The 20812-nt window shown below is 41.7% G+C and overlaps 1 protein-coding gene across 5 annotated transcripts in view; it reads right to left on the bottom strand.

The window, feature by feature from the left end:
* The window catches only part of PTPN14 (protein tyrosine phosphatase non-receptor type 14), a 171772-nt gene that overhangs the window by 46870 nt on the left and 104090 nt on the right, over positions 1-20812 (bottom strand). For all 5 annotated transcript variants that reach the window (XM_036860037.1, XM_036860030.1, XM_036860056.1 and 2 more), the window contains 3 exons: positions 9822-9919; positions 7436-7503; positions 705-775 (listed from right to left, as the gene is read on the bottom strand). In XM_036860037.1, coding sequence (XP_036715932.1) covers positions 705-775; positions 7436-7503; positions 9822-9919 — 237 coding nt within the window. The remainder of the gene's footprint in view (positions 1-704; positions 776-7435; positions 7504-9821; positions 9920-20812) is intronic.

Genomic DNA, 20812 nt, shown 5'->3' with positions numbered 1-20812 from the left:
CAGCCCTATAAACACTAAATAATTATTCCAGACATCCTGGTGAATAATGCTGCCTGCTTTAAAAAAAAAAAAAAAAAATGTATTTTTCTCCCACCTGGGAAAAAAATCTCCACTGCTAAAAAAGAAAGAAGGAAAAAAGGAAGAAAGGCAAAAGTTTATGAGGATGACATTTTGGGAGCCAAGTAACCAAGATAAGAGAAGAGTCTGGGACCACTGCACATGTCCCAAAGAGCTCCACGTGGCCCTGATCAAGCTCTCAGGGATGCCTTCAATCTCACTCTTTTCCCTCCTGACCTTGACTTTCCCACCCAAAGCAGCTCTTGAGGTCTGCACTCAGCACAAGCAGTCCCAGGCTTCCCAGGTCTGGCAACAGTTTTAGGAGGGTCACAGAGAGGAATTCCTCTGGCCAACAACTCCACATCTGTGTGGGCCACACTGGTGTGAAAGAAAAAAAGGAAAAAAGAAAAAAAAAAGAAAGGGAGGGAGGGAGGAAAAAACAAAAGGGAGAGAGAGAAAAAAAGAAAGAGGAGTGGTAGCACAGTTTTCAAATCTACATGCACTCTCAGAACAGAGCTGAATCACTTGCTACAAGAAACAGAACTGTGTTGACTCAAGCCGGGGCTTGCGGGGAGGGGCCGAACGTCTCCTGCCTCAGACAGGACAGGACGGTGGCCACGTGCTGGGTCAGGCGGCCCCCGCCTTACCTGTGGGCTTTGTGTTCTTGGGCCACCTTCTGTGTCAGCTCCTCCAGAACAGCTTCTTCCAGGGCCAAATCCTACCAAAATGGAAAGCAGTTCAGGTCACTTGCTATTTTGCTTGCAAACCTTAAAAACTCTCTTTTTTCTCGAAGTTGTTCCGGATTAGCTTCACTTCCTCAGTCTCCCTTTACTCCTTTGAATTAAAGGTTGTCATTTTTAGGACAGAGGTTCATTTTTACTTTTGTAACAGGGCTCTCCACTATAACAGGCTATTTCAAGGCATATTTGGGGTTGCCATCTAAATTCTAGAGGATCTGGGAATAGCTCTTTTTTCATTTACCTTCTTCTTCCCTATCTGCCTGCCTCTTGGACTTTTATTAAAAATGCTTTGTAAGAAACAGAAACAGACTCACAGACTTAGAGAACCAACTTATGGTTACCAGGGGGTAGGGTGGGGGGGGAAGGGATAGTTAGGGAGTTTGAGATTGACGTGTACACACTGCTATATTTAAAATGGATAACCAACAAGGACCTACTGTATAGCACAGGGAAACTCTGGTCAATATTATGTAACAGCCTAAATGGGAAAAGAACTTGAAAAAGAATAAATACACGTACATGTATTGAATCACTTTGTGGTACACCTGAAATTAACACAACATTGGTAATCGACTATACTCCAATATAAAATTAAAAGTTTAAAAAAATGCTTTGTAAGCGCTTTCACGTTTTTAACAATGAGGATATACAGGCAAATGAGTTTCCAGGTCACCATCCCTTCCAAAGCTGAGCCCAAGAAGGGACTGTGCCTGGCCTTTTTATCCACCAGCACAATCCCAGCAAACTAATTCAGAGCCACCTGAAGTCAGAGCTGGCTCATTCAGAGGCTAGTTGATGGGGCCTTGGGAGCAAAAGAGGCCATGACCACTCAACCGCCTCATCAGAGCTCCAGAAGGTAACAGGTGGGGAGCTGACCAGCTGGTGTCTCGATCAACTGAATCCCAGGCCCCTGGACCAGTGCTGTGCTGGCTCCCATGGGATTAGAGTAAACTGGACACATTGCTTCCCAACTCCCCTTCAATGACGGCGGGAGTATTTAAAGGGTTTGTTAAACATTTAGCAGGAAAGTGAGATGGAGTCTGGAGGAATACATCCAAGATGGGGAGATCAATCAGTTCCTGAGACATTGACGGGCATGGAGATTCTATAGCTCATCCCATCCCTTTCGGTGACTCCAGCCCAGATGCCTCTGCCCTTCCCAGGTGCAACTTCCACGCCCCCCAGGCTGGTGAGCACCAAGGAGGGCACAGATGTGCTCCGTCTTCCTCTGAGCTCCAGAGGGGGCGTTAGAAGGGGGTCCGAGCTGTGTGTCCCGGTGAACCTTCCAAGGCTCATCAAAGACACTTGACGGGGGGACTGATGTTTTCACAGAAAACATCCAGAATGGCTCATTCCCTTGGTTCTAAACTATCATTTATATAAAGATTACGTCCAATTTAACAGCTTTTCATGAAACACTACCCCCAAAAAGGTACACCTCAAAACTGCAAGAAACATCCCATCTCAAATGATGCAACTGGAGAAAATCAATATATCTTAAAGCTGGAACATGCGAACATAACTATATATTGGAAATTCTATAGCTCTGCAGATGGTCCTGAGAAACCTTAGAGAAGACGGAGGGAATTGCTGGCAGCTCTCATTTTTCATGTGTTACTGATTAATTTGCTGTTTTCTGTTTAGCCATCCACTGAAACAACTCAAGTCCATGATAGGAAACAAGCTCGATGTTTTCAGTTTTGTGCTGTGGAATCACAAAGATGCCACGTGGCTTAGGAATCCAGCTATGTCTGTGCATCTAGGTACCGAGTATTAGGAATAACTCAATATTAATTTTGAAAAGCTAATAAAAGGCATGTGGTGATAGAATAAAATAAAGATAACTGAAGATCAAAAAGTGCTCCAATAAACTGCTGTCTCCTACTCTGAAAGAAGAAAAAGTCCGAAGGGACCCCTCTGCTATTGTACTCAACCCCACCGCCTCCATCTGTGTCTGGGGCCTCCCTGAGGTATGTGGTCCCACCACAGGGCCAGGCGAGAGTGGCTGCGCTCGGATGAAAGATGGCAGAGAGCGAGCCTGCACACAGCTGCACACCTGGGGAGCGCCCTGTGTACTTAACTTTGTTCTTTGCTCGGCTGCAGAAATGCCATTTGACAAATTCGGTTACTTTATAAGATCAAACACAGCCATTCATCCCATCTTCCCTCCCCCACCAAAGGAATGCATTCTTCCCTTTGAAAGCTCTAGTGGAACCAAGCAGAAAGTTTGCAACCTTCCATGGCTCCCCACTGCCTACTCAATTAGGTCAACACCTGGGCCTGGCATTCAGACCATTCTTCGGTGTGACTCAGCCGTCCCTTCAGACCTCTTCTCTCAAGGGTTCAAGACCTCAGGCCGACTCTTCCTAACACAAACTGCTTTCATGTCTCACTCCATCTTTCAGGTCTTGACACACCTACCACTCCCTGGACAGGGCTTCCATATCCTCTCGCGTGGGACAGAAGCCTTTCCCCCTCTGGACCTACCTCTTCCGCCCTGTGTGTCTCTCTTAGAGTTCTTACCATAGTCTACCTATTGTCTTTCTTACATAGTTATTTCGATACTCATCTTACCCTTTATCCTTGTCTCTCTCCCTCTACTAGATGACAGGCACCTAAGGTCAGCAAGCAGCAAGCCTCCACATTGCCTCCAGGGCCCATCTCAGGGCTTTGAACGATGCCAGCTTATAAACTCTCAACATACAGTAGACGATCAATAAACATTGATTGAGCTGAGCTGAGCTGAGCTCAATATGCAACGTGTCAGTTTCATATTGTCAAGCGAGGGTTTTTTTGTTTTTGTTTTGTTTTAATTTTTATTGGTGTATAGTTGATTTACAATGTTGTGTTAGTTTCTGCTGTACAGCAACGTGAATCAGTTATACATATACACATATCGACTCTTTTTTAGACTCTTTCCCCATATAGGCCATTACAGGGTATTGAGTAGAGTTCAAGTTACGCGAAGCCGCTGAATGATAATCTATGCACTCTGCTTGTCCTCTGTCTGCTCACATTTCAAAGTGCATAGAGTATTGTTGCCGGGAAAGCACTCTTCAGCATCCTATGCTTGCCTAACAGAGATAGAAAAATAATGCTGATGATAATAATAATATGAGGACAATGATGATTATGATGACAACTAAATAAACACTTACTGAGAATTTACCATGTGCCCGATTAAGTCCTTCACATGCGTTCTCTCCTTTTAGCCTCACAGTCAGATTAGGCTTGTTATCCTCAGTTTTAGATAAGAAAATGGAGGCTTTGGTTAAATAACTTGCCCAAGTTTGTACAGCCAGTAAGTGGCACAGCCAGGATATGGGCACAGAACACTTGACCCCTATACTCTAAACCTCCTGACCACAGGTCACAGGATATCGAGGATACAACAGGGGTCAGGATCGTGGGGCGGAGGAGAGGATACATGACTGATGGCAGAAGCCTAGGAATATTCACGATTCAGATATGCATGCTAATATCAGCTTCTGCCATGTCATCCTGAGGGCTGTCCAATAGGACTTTCTGGAATGATGGAAATGTTCTATAGCCAAGCTTTCCAGTACAGTAGCCATGAGCCACATGTGGCTATTGAACATTTTTTTAAATGTAGCTAATGCAACTGAGGAACTAAATTTTTAATTTTATTTAATGCTAATTAATTTCAATTTGAATGTAAATAGCCACTGTCACTAGCAGCTACTATACCAAAGAGGTAAGTTTTAGATCCAAGGACAACAACATCAATATCTGTCTGGCATACTGAGACTGAATGAGGTCTTTGTTGTTTTAATATCTGATTTGCTTAGAGCCCAGCAGAGGCATGGTCTTATTCTCAAAAATGTATGATACACAAAATAACTCCTTTGCTGCTTTATAGCACTATAACCTGTCAAAGCATTTTACCACCTACAAACTCATACATCTCATGCTCGTAATCACCTTTGAAAATTCTCCTGATCTCTGCCTAAAGGCTATGTGATAAAGACCTTTAATGAGAGAAAGGTAAAAACAAAAAAAAATTGTGAAAAATTATCAACCCAATTCATTGTCTCCATTTGACACAAACATACACGTTCTCTAAAATTCTAAGGTATCACTTTCACTTTCCTCCCGCCGAGCACACCAGAAAACATCCTGACTTTTGAGTGAGCTTCTGTGATGTTACAGATATTGACACCAAGTCCTATGAAGAACTTCTCTGCTAAGTAATATGCTAATCTCTTTGAATGGAGGTTGATTTAATCGGTGGAATTAATAAGGCATAAAAAACAGCAGGGCCAGCAGATAATACTGCTATTATCTTGGTGGGAAGAAGAATAAGGAGAGAGCTATTCATAAAAAGTTAGAGATTTTGCAGTATTTCCCTAACCTAGAAGAATAAGGTTAAGTTTTCGACCACTTTAGAGAAACGGTAACCCTTGTACACTGTTGGTGGGAATGTAAACTGGTGCAGCCACTGTGGAAAACAATAGAGAGGTTCCTCAAAAACTAAAAATAGAACTACTATATGACTCAGCAATTCCACTCCTGGGTATATATCTGGAAAAAAAAGAAAACACTAATTCTAAAAGATACATGCACCCCAATGTTCATAGCAGCAATATTTACAACTGACAAGCTACGGAAACAACTTAAGTGTCCATCAACAGATGAATGGATAAAGAAGATGCAGTGTGTGCATGTGTGTGTACGTGTATGGATACACACACAATGGAATACTACTCAGCCATAAAAAAAAGAATGAAATTTTGCCATCTGCAACAACATGGATGGACTTGGAGGGCATTATGCTAAGTGAAATAAGTCAGACAGAGAAAGACAAATACTGTATGATATCGCTTATATGTAGAATCTAAAAAAATACAACAAACTAGTGAATATAACAAAAAGAAGCAGACTCACAGATATAGAGAACAAACTAGTGGTTACGAGTAGGGGAGGAAGGAATGGGAGGTACAGATTACTGGATATAAGAGAGGCTTAAGGATGTACTGTACAATATGGGGAATACAGCCAACATTTTGTAATAACTGTAAATGGAAAGTAACCTTTAAGAATTGTATAAAAATTTAAAAAAAAATTTTTTTAAGTTTTGGACCAATTAGATTCATCTCATCACTGACACAGGAAATAACTGCAATCTTACTTACCCTCGTCTCTCAAAACTTAAAACCTTTGTCGCCAGACCCTCTACTTTCTCCCATATGCCATAGTAGTTTAGATGCCAAGCTCTGCCCACTGTACTTCCAAAATATCTTTTGCATTGCTTTTTTGTTTTCATCTTCACTGCCAACACCCAATTCCTGTGTCTTGCCGAGAACACCACAACAGATTCTTATCTGACGTCCTTCCGCAAACGGTCTCATTACTCTAATCCAGTGGTCCTCAAAGTATGGGGTCCGCGAACCCCTGGACGGAGCCCACGTGTTCTAACTCCTCAGATGTTTCAGGCTTCTCTGCCACCGCTCCCCTCCGCACCCCTGAGCGGCCGTCAGCCTGGCCAGCTGGCTCCCACCCAGTTACGCAGGCCACCTCGCCTCTGCTTCTTCTCCCTCTGTCTAGAGCATCCCTTGCTCCTTCCCTCTCTGCCTGCTGCAATGCTGCTCATTCTTTAAGGTGCAGCTCACACACCATTAGTCTTTCAACCTACACTCAGCTCCCAAAACAGGTAACCTCTCCCCACATAAAATCCCTATCATACTTTGTTACACTTGGATTTGCATTAGGATTTTGCAAACTTCCTATTGACTCAGCCACTTTGTCGTTGCCCTGAGAACAAGCACCGTTTCTTATATAACTTTATCCCTCAGGGGAAAAAGAGTGGTAAATGATCGTGATTTCTAAAATCAGAGCCGGAATGTTGGAGTGGGTATAGCCTTTCCCTAAAATGGTTTTTCAAATGTTTTAACTTTCCTCGTGAAAGCTCTTCTCAATTACTCCAAAGCTACCAAAAAACAAACAAAAATACTCCAGGGATAAAAACCTAGCCTCATGCCTAATTTAACCCAGGAATAAACATTTTACTCCATGGACGCATTCAACAGACTTATATGCATGCAAATTATGTGCCAGACAACAGTGGACGAGATAGATAGGGTCCCTGCTTGAGGACCACAGAGCTGACATTCCAGCTGACAATAAAAATGAAAGAAAGAATGAACACGTTCAGATACTGAAAGAGCTCTGATTACACGCATAAAAGGGCAGGAAGTGCCGGATGGTTGGAGTGTATAATACAGATGGTCAAGGAAAAGGAAGGCTTCCCTGAGGAGGTGATATTTGAATCAAGACCTGAATGACAAGTCATAAGAAGACCTGGGGTCGAGCATTCCAGGCAGAGGAGGCGCAGTACAAAGGCTCTGGTATGGGACCAAGCTGGGTGTGCTCAGAAAGGAAGACAGAACATAGTAGTGGAGGCTAGTGTGATGGGGCCGGGGGCAGGGAAGTGTCTTGAGGAGGTAAGAAGAGGCATCTTTACCTTTCTCAGTGTCTTACAAAACTTGTCCCTACTTTATAAATGCAGGGACATTCTCCCTAGGGAATATGTGTGTAAATTCCTCTGAGATTTTCAAAGGAAAGAATTAAATATCCAAAGAAGGTAGAAAATTAATTAAGAAAAAGGAAATTACACTTACCATTGGAAATAGCACATATTCTCTGAGGAAATCCTGAGAATCAAACTGATTATAGTCTCCAAAATCAGCTGAAAAGAAAAGAAGGAGAAGGAGTCTTTATTATATGACATTAAAGATGGAATAAAATAGGGTAAACTTATCACCACATTTACTCTCGCCACTTTATCCTACTTCTGTACTATTATTAAATAAAAACAGTGCCAAGATGGGTTTGATGTTACTACCACTTTTACATAGCAATAATGTAAATATCAGCACGTGAGCACTGCTACATAATTTTCTAGAAAGAATGGGGAAATTTGAAAGTGATTCCTAAGCTATTTTAAAAAGTTAAAACAAATCTATATTTATCTTTTTATTAAGTATTCACCAACACATATCTTAATAATATCTGCCAAGGGGACTTTTCAACTCAAGGTTAATTTAGAGAACTGAAGAGCCAAACCCATCTGCCATCTCTTCATATATTTGAAGCTGGAAATTCCCACTGTAAATCACCCTTGGCAAGCATCCTTGCAAATTTTTACACCTTCTAAACAACTCCACATGTTATAAGATGCCCAAAATTCTGTTTTGTCCTGTTTTCATCTCACAGTTGTAAGTTTGAGCACATGTAAAATGAATACAGTGAGCCTCTATCATAAATCTATAAATGTCTTGCTTCTAATCCTACTTGCTCTCAAAAAAAAAAAAAAAAAAAAAAAACTCAAAACAGCATGAAATTTTAATTTCATGTAAAATGTTTAGCATCAGGTAGAAATGGATTCAGGTATCTTTTAGGTAACAAGAGCTAGAGAGTGAGGGGATCCACACAGAAGGCCAGTGTAAAGACGTTACCAAGAAGGCAAAGATGTACCTACAAGCTCAGCACATAACTAATTACACGGTGAGGTACTCAGGAACACCAAAGATCGTGAGCTCTGCCTAATTCCAAGGTCAGTTATCTGTTGTCATATTTCATCACAACTTTTATCTCTGTTGATGTGGCTTTCTAACTGCCCAATAAGGGTTCTCAGAAAAATTATTTTACAAATATTATAGCTAGAGGAGGTTTCATCAGACTGAACAGTGAGCTTCAAGGACCCAAGGAAAAGGGAACCCAGAGTAAGTTCACCAACTTCCTTCAGCCTGAAAGCTACCACTAGGGTCCTCCAATATCCAGGATGCCTGTAATGAGCCCAATGATTATAGAGTGAGAGGGAAAAAAAGAGAGTAAGTGAAAAGGAAGCATTTTAAAGGAGAAAGACCCAATTTGAAGATGAGGGACCCATTGGATCTTCTCTCTCTTCTCCCCATTAAGGGTGTCTTCTCCACTGTTTCAATGATTTTTCAGTTATAACCACGGATGGTTTTGTTATATCGTTCTGGGCATTGCTCCTTCCCCTTCCAGCCTTTAGGTGAACAGATGAGATACAACATATTTTGCGTACTTCCAATCCACAGGGTAACAGGAGGAGCTAACTACTAGGAATCATACATCCAACAAAAATCGCTAACCCGCTAATATCCCAAAAATGAAAGTTATCAAGGAAAGGCTGCCTCTTTAGACATTTCAAACCCAAAAGGTTTAACTTCAGTGCAGTTACAGATGGGAAGTTCAGTTCTCAGCTTCTACAACAACAATCCACACAGCAAGGACTTGGAGGCTGGCAGGCTTGCATTTGGACGGTACCTGATTTTAAAGAAAATCATGACTACAAGGGAAACTTGTCTCTCTTTAAAAATTATACCTTTATCTTGTTTTCAGCATGACTAAAGACAATGAAGCTACCACTCAATAAAGAGTAATGTATAAATATATGTAAAAAATTACATGGTGTGTTACGTAAATATGTGTAACAATTTAGAGAAGATAAAAACATAGGTGTCTGATCAATCTAAGTAGGACAAGTTGAAAGATAAATGTACTCTAACACACATTTGTTGTTCCACATTACAATCTTGCATTCTAAATTTCTCTCTTTAACTGTGTCGGAATAAATTACACTATAATGTTTTAAGCTCTCACACTTGAAACTGATGTGAAAGTCACACAGTCATAGCGTCAAGCCACAAAATATGACCATGTTGGGCAGTGAAAAAATTCTAAGAAAATGTTCCACCAACCCTGCAATGTAGCTTTACTTACAGGCGGGATGAAAGCTGCTGCTTCTTCAAATAAAACTAAAATTATACAAGCATGAGCAACTTGCAAACAGCTTTGAGAAATCCAACATCCTGCCTCCAAAAATCACTGTCTCTGCGTTTTTAATGTAAGATACCTTGAGATGAAAAGTGAGAGTTACTAAGGGATCGTTTAAGTAAATTTAACTTTCCCTCTGAGAGGCCAGCAACACCAGCATCCAACAGAAGACGGACTGTCACACACTGGTCCCCACTCTCTTACCTTGCACAGCTAGGCCCGCCAGCCGGATCACCTGTTCCAGTGTACATCGCAACCGCCCTTCAAGCACGTCTTTTTTGACTTGCAGGTAATACTGATATCTGTTCATGGAAACAGAAGAACAAATAACCTTAAAAACACATACTTGGAATACATTCCCATGACATCGATGCCTCTGGATGTGAAACCTTGTGTACACAGCAGGATACACAGGTGATGTCGATAAAGGTCAGGTCTATAAAAGATGGAAAGTGACCTCTGCCTGTGTTTATCTTTGTTTGATGTGGCAGGTGCCATGTCCCGTTCACTCTGAGTTCGAGAGTGTTCTCATCACATCATTTCACTGTGGGCCGGCAGGATGAACTACTGATAAGGACCAGCTCTTCACAACAAGAGACCGAGAATGAAAACACTCTTCCACACCTCGACAACCACAACAGCACAGCTGCCAAAGCCATATTCAACAGTGTGTGCACTCCTGAAAAACTTCTGGAAACACACCATTTCTTAAACCCCAAGGCTTGGGGGCGTAGAAGACAAATAGGCCAAATCATTGAGAATTCTGCTAATGCACAGGATAAAGCTTTTCAGAGCCAGGCTCACCCCCCAAGTCTGTGACTCACAAAAAATCTAATCAAATGTGATACGGAGCCTTCCAACCCCAAGTACGTCCTCCAAGCAGCAAAGTTCAGACGGACAGACTCTGCCCATACACAACATCAATCTCAGACTAGACCACTGTTCTAGAAACTAATACAGTGTTATTGTTTCCTCGCCAATAAAATCGCACTTAGAATTACCTAAGCACTTAGAAATCTCCTCACCCCAAACCTTTACATCCCAGGACTCCACTTCCTTTGACCATACTCTTAGAACACAGCTACCTCTAGAACAGTCACACTTTTTAGGCATTAATTCTTGGCAAATGCTAACAACCTTTTTGCTCCTGGTAACCATAACTCTGTACTTCTTCAAAATTTTGGCATGTCAATCAAGGGAACACAGGAGTGACCCAAAGTCCAGCTCTCTTGGAGAAAGGCAATCAGCCCTGAGAGCTAATTATTGCTGCCTCTACCTTGATATCATGGACATCATAACATATCAATCCAACACCTATTTCAGCAGAAGAATCAGGCTCGACAAAATAGTCTCTACTTCTCTCCTCTTGGGTTTACGGGACAGGGTAAAGACAACCATGTCTGTCTCTGGTGGGAAAACCTACACTCAAATTAGAAGAACCAACACTCGGAGTTATCTAAAGTTTTTTATAGTCAAACTTAATGTCTAATAGAAAAACAACCTATTTTTCCTACTACCATTCTATCTTTCACCTAAAGTATTCAAAATCATTTTACAAGGTCCAGTATCGAATCAATAATTTGACTTCTTGCCAATATCAGTTGACTAAATCAATAAATGTACCTAACAAGTACCTTGACTGCTTTTCAGAGACAAGTCCCTGGTACCTGTAGAAAACCTTTGTGTCCGCTCACCGCTCTGAGCTCAGTGGACACTGCCCTGCCCTCACCTAGTCATTATATCCTTAGTTGGTTAGAGGTATCATGGATTCTAAATCCCAACAAATAGGACAGAGGTTTCATATAAGAACTTGTGATTAAAAATCTTTTGTTGGTAATGAAGTGGCAGCTCTGCTGTTTCTGAATGTGCACAATTTGGAGCTAATACTAGATAGAATACTTTGAAAAATCCTGTGAAGTTGAAGACACCACCTTTCTCTGTGTGTGTGTGTGTGTGTGTGTATTTTTTTTCTTTGTTGAGGGAGTTTCTGGCAATAATATATGATAGAGGGAAAAGGGGAAGTCATGACCTGCCTCTTCATTCTTCATAGGAGAGAATCAGAGTAAATGAAAACATTTCGAAGCAATAATCGTAAACGAATTAAAAGAAACAGCATGAGAGTGAATCAAAGCACTGAAGACTAAAGAAACCTGAATCACTGCAGTTAAAATATGCCATGTTACCTTCTGGCTTCCTTTTTTCCCCAGTTCACTAAGGTCAAGTCCCCACGCTCTGGCATATTTTTCAAATGTTTCACACAAGGTGAGTTACCATCACAGAAGGGTGGTCCCATACCTTCCCATGATCCACGTGCCTGCCGTGTGCCTGCATGTCTCCCATTTCAAGGGGAAAGAGACAGCCAGCCTGCACGTGGCAAGTGCCAAGGATCGCAGGTTCCATGGTTTCATTCAGCAAACCAAGAGCTCCAACAAAAATGCTTTACACTAGCACCTTTGCTTCAAGGAGTGTGCACCCCATCGAGTCCAAGCAAAGCTCAGGGCTTTTATAACCTTACTTAAATAACAGATTTATGCCTAAAAAACATAATCTAACGATGCACACTATTAGTTCATCTCCTAGGAGAAAGCTCAGTAAAACCTGAACTAAGAGGGAACACAGGCTTCAGAAGCTTTCTTCTCACGCGAAGCTACAGCACATGTTTTCTGTTGCGTCCTCCATCTTCCTTCATGGTTTTTCCTCAGCACCCGCTGCCATACTCCTTCCCTGTCCCCAGCCTGGTTCTTGGTTTTCCTCTGGCGCCTGTCTTGTGCCTCTGGGCCAGTTCTCCAGGAAACAGTAAAAGGTCCACTCATTCATATGAGGAAACTTTTCCTTCAAGAGACTTTAGGAATTGCCTGGGAGCCATTCATGGAAGATCTTTTATGTTTATAACCTAGCCAGTTCTCAAAAAGGAGAACACCCTCCTGTAGAAACCCAGGCAAGCAAGGGGGTCCTTAGTCATCAAAGATCTTTTAAGTGCCAAGAGTTCACTGTGAAAGCAGATAGGTCTTTGAAGAAGAGCCACTTAGAATCTGAAGACCATACTTTCAAAACTGGGGGAAAAAGAAGAAAAGAGGGATGACGAAAAGTGTTAACATCATCCTATGGCCAGAGGAGCCCGCTGGGTCTTTCTTCAGAAAAATGAAAGAATATTTAATTTTTTTGTTAATAAAAACAAAAAAAAACAACCAAAGAACTAAAAAACAAAATCTCACGATAGGAAAGAATGTTAGTGTTTATTAAAGAAAGGTACAATGGGATTCTAAAAACAACAGCAAGAACAACACGCACAAAACCCAAAAACCCAAACAAACCAGAAGACACAATTTCAAGGTAGGAAAGGATGGTAATGTTTGCCTACACGTCCGTCCTATTCAAACAGTGTTTGAAACTCTTCTACATGCATTCACTCCTTTGTATCTGGAGTTGTTTCAACTCATTTTCTGCTCTCCAAGCCCAGGAGACACATGGATATTAACGAATATTCATTAAGCACTTCCTGTATGTCTAAGTCTGCTAGATGCCGAGGACATCCTGGAGAAGTCTAAGACAGTCTGCCCTGCAGGGATGCTCACCATCTCTCGGGCCACCGCTGTCACGTTTCTCTCTCCAGTGCACTATTTAAGGGTTTAATGTTTAAGAACCAACGAGAAAAGCATCTTAAAAGGTGTTATCCTAGCATTATCTGCCATAGCTAGGGCCTTTTACACGTCACCTTGGAAGCAAAAATGATCAGCTGAGACCTTGGGAAATATAATCCACAGCACCCAGCAAAACAATAGTTATAGTTTTCTTACCCTGCTGGTCCCAACTTTCATCCAAAATTATCACTTCTATAAAATGTATAAGCAGGTTCCATCTATTATAGATCCATCCCACGCTAGGCAACAGAGAATCCCAATCCACTAGCAAGGAACACCAGGATTGTTCCCGGTCATTTAGGTTAAATGTAGGCTTGTGCTGGGAAGCAAAACCAAGGAGCTGAAGAATGCAATGCCCCTTCCTGCAAGCCATCCAGACTACGAGAGAATCTGAACAGCGTTAATGATACGGTGTGATTGCCATTTGAGATTGTGGATATTACTACATGAGATCACAGAAACAAGAATGGAATCTGAACCACTTTGCTAATTGACTGTTTGCTACATTTCTGCTCAAAAGGTACTTTTATAAGATATAATAATTCTATCCTATATGAAGACCAAATTAGAGAATATGAGCTGAAATTCTATTTCTAGAATGTTTGGTTTTTGCTTATTTTTGATTAGAGATTCAATTCTAACAGCAGTAAAATATAACACTGAATCCTATTTTGGAAACATGCAATTTCATGGAAGTATACTCCACTCCACCCTGTCATAGCTTTGGGTGGAGGGGAAAAGAAAAAAAACCAATCTTTGTGCCAGGAAAGTAAGTATTTGCCAACTTTCCAAAGGGATCCTCTTTGAAAACCCAAACCCACAAGGAAAGCTTTTAAATATTTTTTATATTCAAAGACCTGGAAATAGTCCATCTGACTGCTGAGGTCCAATGAATGGTTTTAGGTGAAGATTTTGCTCTCCCTCTAAGAATTGGTGAACATAATAATGCTTATTGAATAAGGGTAACATTTCTATTTTCAGATTTTTGTTTTGTTTTGAGTCTCCAGATTAATTTGTGGATTGAATGCAAGTTTCTCTGTGTGAAGCAGTAAAGGCTTCCTGATAATTGGTGCTATTAAACATCACACCTGGAAACTGACAGACACTATAAACCCATCCTTAGATGTCTCATCTATCTGGAATACTTCTATCCAAACTCAAGAAAATATGTGACTTCTCCATGTCCTTTCCTCCCCCTAAGATTTTGAAAAGAAAGTTTAAAAAAATGCCACACTGAGTTAAATCAGTAAAGCATGCATTCAGTACTTCTGCCAGTGGTATCAAAGGACTCTTTCAAAATTACTCCCCATAACATTATCCTCAATGTTTACAGATGTACTGCTAAGATCTTTCCTCTCTTATTTTAATTTATATATGAGGACTTTATCTAAGCACTTATGCAAGTATATTTCACATGCAGGTCTGTTAATACTTCTCAGATTGAGAAATTCCACACGGCATTCTGGAAAGTATGGACTGTACTGCCACAGAACCACAAATAAGGCAAGAGAACCCAGAGGCCGAGTACGTGCAGCTTTTAAAATATTCCTCCCACCCCTCTCACACGTGAAGTATTCATTCCAAGTCCAGTTCAGCAGAAATGCCTCAAATAGGGAATAGCCATGAAAATCTGAAAACGTTAAGATGTGATTTTGGTTATGCTTCTACCCAAGGGCTCAACATAACTCAGCCTAAATCACAGGATGGTGGAGACAGGAGGACGGTAGGCCACTATCACTGTTCTGAATGCTGCCACTCTCCATGGGGCCTCCCCTCCCAGAGGGTCATAGCCGAATTAACTCTGCGACTAGCTTTGGGATCAGTGAAATGGAGGAGGGAGTGACACACACGCCAATCCCAAGCAGAAGCCTTCCAAGTCCATGCCTGGTTCCCAGCTCCGCTTCCCTCTGCCCTGAGACCTGCAGTGTCCAGGTAGCACTGCTGCCTGGTTAGCCTGAGCCCCAGGGAAAGAAGGCAGTGGACACAGCACACATGTAAGGTAGCAAGAAATGAGCCTTTGGCTCTGAAAGCCACAGAGAGGTGGAGGTCATATACTACTGCAGCATGACTTAGCCTAAGCCACTTAATAAGGGAAGGATTTCAAAAACTCACGCCCAGCTCTTTTGTTTCTAGAGAAGAAAACTCTGTTGAGGAAGGAGAATGACTTGCCCAAGGTAACACTGCTCCTTGAAGGCAGGACCACACAGACCAGAGCCTGGAGCTCCTTTTCTGCATGGCAACCTCAGAGGTGAGGAGAATGGGGTGGGATTCCCAGCCATTGTTGGCAAGTCATCAATTTCACTGAAGTCTAAAAATAGAAATGAAAATACAAACACCACTTCTGGGTGATTTTCATGATCCCAATGCTTCTAAGGAAGGGCTTCAACAACCAAGCTGCCCTCCCCTCCCTCGTCTGTGCCACAGCATATGAGACAAGCATTGACATAGAAGCTTTTCTGTAAAAACATATTACATGACATGTTTCATACTTTGGCCCTTGGATTATTCAGATCTGTTTTTTCTCCCAGCAGCAGCCTCTGGGATATTTCACTTTCCTCCCTGAGGTAGAAGGGAGGGAAAGGAGACTGAGTTATGCATTCTAACAGCTCACTGACAACTTCATAAGATGCATAGAGGGATAAAAGTAAAATCTAGAGATCGGCGTCTCCAATTAATATGCTCCTACCTGGAAGGAGAGGCTGTATGCAGAAGCAGGTGCAAACTGGGCCCTTAAATGTGTATGTTTCCAAATGCAACATTTTTTAAAAAGTAAACAGCAGTTCATCATCAGTATCACACACAGTCTTTACTGCCTTGCTTTGAGTAAAGATACTTCTATATTATGGATCATTAAAAGTTACCCAGACTTCACTCTGTTAGTGAAGTTACCCAGACTTCACTCTACTAAGGTATGAATAACACTTGAAGCTGTCTGATCGGCGCATACCACCCATGCATCGATCTCTTTTACCCCCACTGCCCAAGGATATCTGAGACAGAAAGAAAACGCTCTTTTGTAGTTAAAAACAGGTCAGTGGGGCTTCCCTGGTGGCACAGTGGTTGAGAATCTGCCTGCCAATGCAGGGCACACGGGTTCGAGCCCTGGTCTGGGAAGATCCCACATGCTGCGGAGCAACTGGGCCCGTGAGCCACAACTACTGAGCCTGCGCGTCTGGAGCCTGTGCTCCGCAACAAGAGAGGCCGCGACAGTGAGAGGCCCGCGCACCGCGATGAAGAGTGGCCCCCGCTTGCCGCAACTGGAGAAAGCCCTCGCGCAGAAACGAAGACCCAACACAGCCATAAAATAAAATAAATAAATAAATAAATAAACCCAAAGTTTAAAAAAAAAAAAAAACAGGTCAGTGGAAGCACTCTGTGCGCTCTAACTACGGACCTGCAGTGTCACTGCTGCTGTCAGACAGCTACATCTGCCTTTCCCTCCTCTGCAGTTCAAGGTCAGTCAATCCCTCTTATCTCTTCCCATGTGCATGGCCAGCAGGGATGTGACAGTTTAGAGAGGGGGAGCACATGAGGACCATCCTTAAACTCCTCAGTCTGTGAAGCTTTTCCATAAAACTACTGGGGTGGGAGGACCAGAGAGAGAAACCAGATTGTTTTGTCATTGTTATTATTAAGAAAAGGGTAAGACTTAAAATGTCTTTTCCTCACTAGAAAACTCCCTTTACAGTCAGCAATATCAGAAGAGTCTTGCTAGAACGTACTGGAAACCCAGTTCTCCCAGGACAGTGCAGTAGGTACCAAAACGTTCGCATTGCTTTCTGGTCAGCATTATATTGGGCAAATGAGAAATAAATGTACAAGCTTTCTACCATAAAAGACAAAACGTGGGAGGTGGGGGGATGTTGGGGACAAGCTGTCCTAGAATTCTGGGACACACGATGGCAAAGAGGATAATTTTAACTCTTAGATGGACAGAGGTACCAACGCGAGAGAAACAGCACATCCCAGCCATTTCCAAGAGTGTTCACAGCTGTAAATCCAGATAAGGTACAGGGTGGCCCACCCTGCTCTCCACCTGCCAGGACCAGATAAACAGTACATACGCGGGCATGGAACCAGACAAACGGGAAGGCTTGCCTCCCTCGGCCCCTCTGTCCTCAAAGCCCCCGAGAAGACTTCAGTTTGTGATTATTCAGGTATAATCATGTGTTTGGTTCCTGAGCCATGCACTATCTAAAATCTTTTCTATGTAATGAATGTTCAAGTTGACAGTCAATTAAAACTCTGCATCATCAAGCAGCTGACAAAGTCAGCGTTCCCGCAGCTATGCAAAATTGAAATAAACCAACAGGGAGGAAGAAAAGAAAGGAAAAGGCTAAAACCATAACTGGACAAAGAGAACCTTAAAAGGAGAAGTTTTTCTTTTTGCCTTTTTTACACCACAAGCCAACACACGTGCGTACGTGAAAATACAAACACGCGCACACACTCAAACACATACAGACAAGATTGTCCTGGCAGAACTTCAGTTCCAGAGGTTTTCAACATTCACTGATCAATATCCCATTTTGCCAGAGACACCTAACTTCTTACTGAGACTCCTTAAGTTTCAGTGAGTCAAAGGATTGCAATTCTTTCCTAAAAAGGATAATGTTTGTTTAAATGCACACAAACACACACAGGCCTTAATGCGAGTGAAAAAAGGCCAATAATAGCCAGGTGTTGCAAAAGAGAAAAGCATGCCACAGCCTGATCCTTGCTTTCTGCTCCTGAACTCCTGCATTAATTACAACAAATTACAGGGCATCGAAGTACAGTTTATATGTACGATAAACTCCCTAATAATAGCCTATAATTTAATCAGGGGTTCTCTTTAAAATAGAAAATCTCATTCTCTACAATACATCCTAGAGAGAGAGCATGAATACCCTGACAGCACTTCTCTCTGTCCCATTCTACGCTATTGGGTACAGATTCCTCTATAGCAACCACACCAATGGAATCTTGAAGAGCCAAATAGGTTTCACTGCTGTGGACTGTGTTGCCTTGAACTAGGAAGACAAGGCAACAGCACTAGAAATACGCAGGCTCAAAAGAAAACACTGTCCTCAAGTGTGTGATGTTAAAACAGAACGTGGGTCTGTTTTGCTCCGGCTTAAAAATCTCCAATGACTTGGCAGAGTTCAGCAGTTCCTCAAAAGTTAAATATGGAGTTATCATCTGACCCAGCAATTCCACTCCTAGGTATATACCCAAGAGAACTGAGACTATGTGTTCACAAGGAAACTTGTACACGAAGAGCCACATCATTCATAATAACCAAAAAAGAGGAAACAGTCCAAACGTCCATCAACTTATGAATGGATAAACAAAATGTGGTCTATCCATACAATGGAATATTATTTAGCCATAAAAAGGAACAAGGTATTGATACATTGCGACAACACGGATGAACTCTGAAAATATTATGCTAAGTGAAGTAACTCAAGACACAAAAGGCCACATATTGTATGATTCTATTCATATGAAATGTCCAAGAACAGGCAAATCCATAGAGACAGAAAGTAGATTAGTGGTTGCCAGAGGCTGGGAGACAAGGGGAGGGGGACTGCTAATGTTATGAAATTAGATAGCGGTAACGGTTGCACAACTTTGCATACATAGTAAAAACAACTGAATTGTATACTTTAACATGGTTAAAATAGTGAATACCATGTTATGTGAATTTTATCTCAACAAAACAAAATATCCAATAACCCTAATCAGGAAAAACTTCAAACTCCTGATACAGTACACCAGACTCTTCATGATCCACTCAGAACTACTTTCTTTTTAATTTCATGTCTCACCACACAGCATATACTTGAGTTGTAATAAGTTTACTGTGCTTCCCAATACCACCCCCTTCCTGTTTCCTCCGTCTGAATGCCCTTGCCCATCCTTCTCCATTTGGACAATCACCTACTCATCCTTCAGAGCCCTGTTGAAATGTATGTCCTTTTGTAAAAGCTTCCCAAATCCTCTCAACCAGTTAGTGAACCCTCCTCCCAGCTCTGAAAGCACGTCACCCAGGTGGTACCCTGCACTGTTGTCAGCACCTCTCCCGCTCCACACAGACTGGGGACTGGGTCTTACCATTTAATGTCAGTACCTGGTGCCAACTAGACACTCGATAAATGTTTCTGAGTAGATGAAATACTGACAGAGAAACAAAGACGGAGGGAGGAAGCGAGACTAGTCACCTCATAGGAAGATTATTAGATGTTATTTCTATGGTATGAAAGAGGCACCTGAAAGTTTCAGAAATGTAACCCATCACATATCTGTTTTTTGGCAAAGGGAAACAATATTCCTTCAAAGACCTAGAATAGTCAACACAACGTTAAAGGAGAAGAATCATGTTGGAGGAATGACACTACCCGACTTCAAGACTTACTATAAAGTTACAGTAATCAAGACAGTGCGGTATTAGCAAAAGAATAGACAAATAGATCAATGGGACAGGATAAAGGGCCCAGATACAGACCCACATAAATACAGTCAACTAATCTTTGACAAAGGAACAAAGGCAATACTATGGAACAAACATAGCTTCTTCATCAAATGGTGCTGGAACAACTGTGAATCTACATGCAAAAAAATGAATCTAGACACAAACCTTACACCTTTCACAAAAATTAACTCAAAATGAATGACGGACCTAAATGCAAAATGCAAAACTATAAAAATCCTAGAAGATAACATAGGAGAAAATCTAGATGACCTCGGGCATGGCAATGGCTTTTTAGATACAACAACAAAGACACAAATTCATGAAAGAAATAATTAATAAACTGGACTTCATTAAATTTAAAAACCTCTGCTCTGTAAAAGACAATATCAAGAGAATTACAAGACAAACCACAGACTGGGAGAAAATATTTACAAAAGACACATCTGATAGAGGTCTGATCCAAAACATACAAAGAATTCTTAAAACTCAATAATAAGAAAACAAATAACCCAATTAAAAAACAAGCCAGGATTTCCCTGGTGGCGCAGTGGTTAAGAATCCACCTGCCAATGCAGGGGACGCGGGTTCGAGCCCTGGTCCAGGAAGATCCCACATGCTGTGGAGCAACTAAGTCAGTGCGCCAGTTAATTACAGACTAGCTGAAAGAAACTTTACATTGTTCCTAGGGTTGTCTGAAAGAAATAATAAAAACATACCACATGTCCATCAAAACCTATGGAAGACTTGAATTCTCCACGATTGAAATTTTCATCAATTTCTCTAGATGTTAAGAAATCAGAAAATTCAAATAATCCTTAACAATAACGGTGCTTTCCATTTGTAGAGTTGTCTTTCAAGTGTTTTCACGTGTAATACGACACGTCACTTCATATTCACAGCTACCTTTGAAGACAGTCACTACAATTTCCCTTTTACCCCTGAGGAAGGGGAGGCTCACAGAGGCAAGGTGACTTGCCAAGACTTCTGATCTTACAGTCAAGTGCTCTTTCATGACAACATTGCGCCTGCGTAGTAAACTGGCACCGTCTGTAGTTTCTGTAAGTGTGGAGCATAAACCTCAAAGGAAAAATTGGAAGGAA

This window comes from Balaenoptera musculus, chromosome 1 (assembly GCF_009873245.2).
Source record: "Balaenoptera musculus isolate JJ_BM4_2016_0621 chromosome 1, mBalMus1.pri.v3, whole genome shotgun sequence".
NCBI classification, from domain to species: Eukaryota; Metazoa; Chordata; class Mammalia; order Artiodactyla; family Balaenopteridae; genus Balaenoptera; species Balaenoptera musculus.
This window is presented reverse-complemented; position numbering and strand designations above follow the sequence as displayed.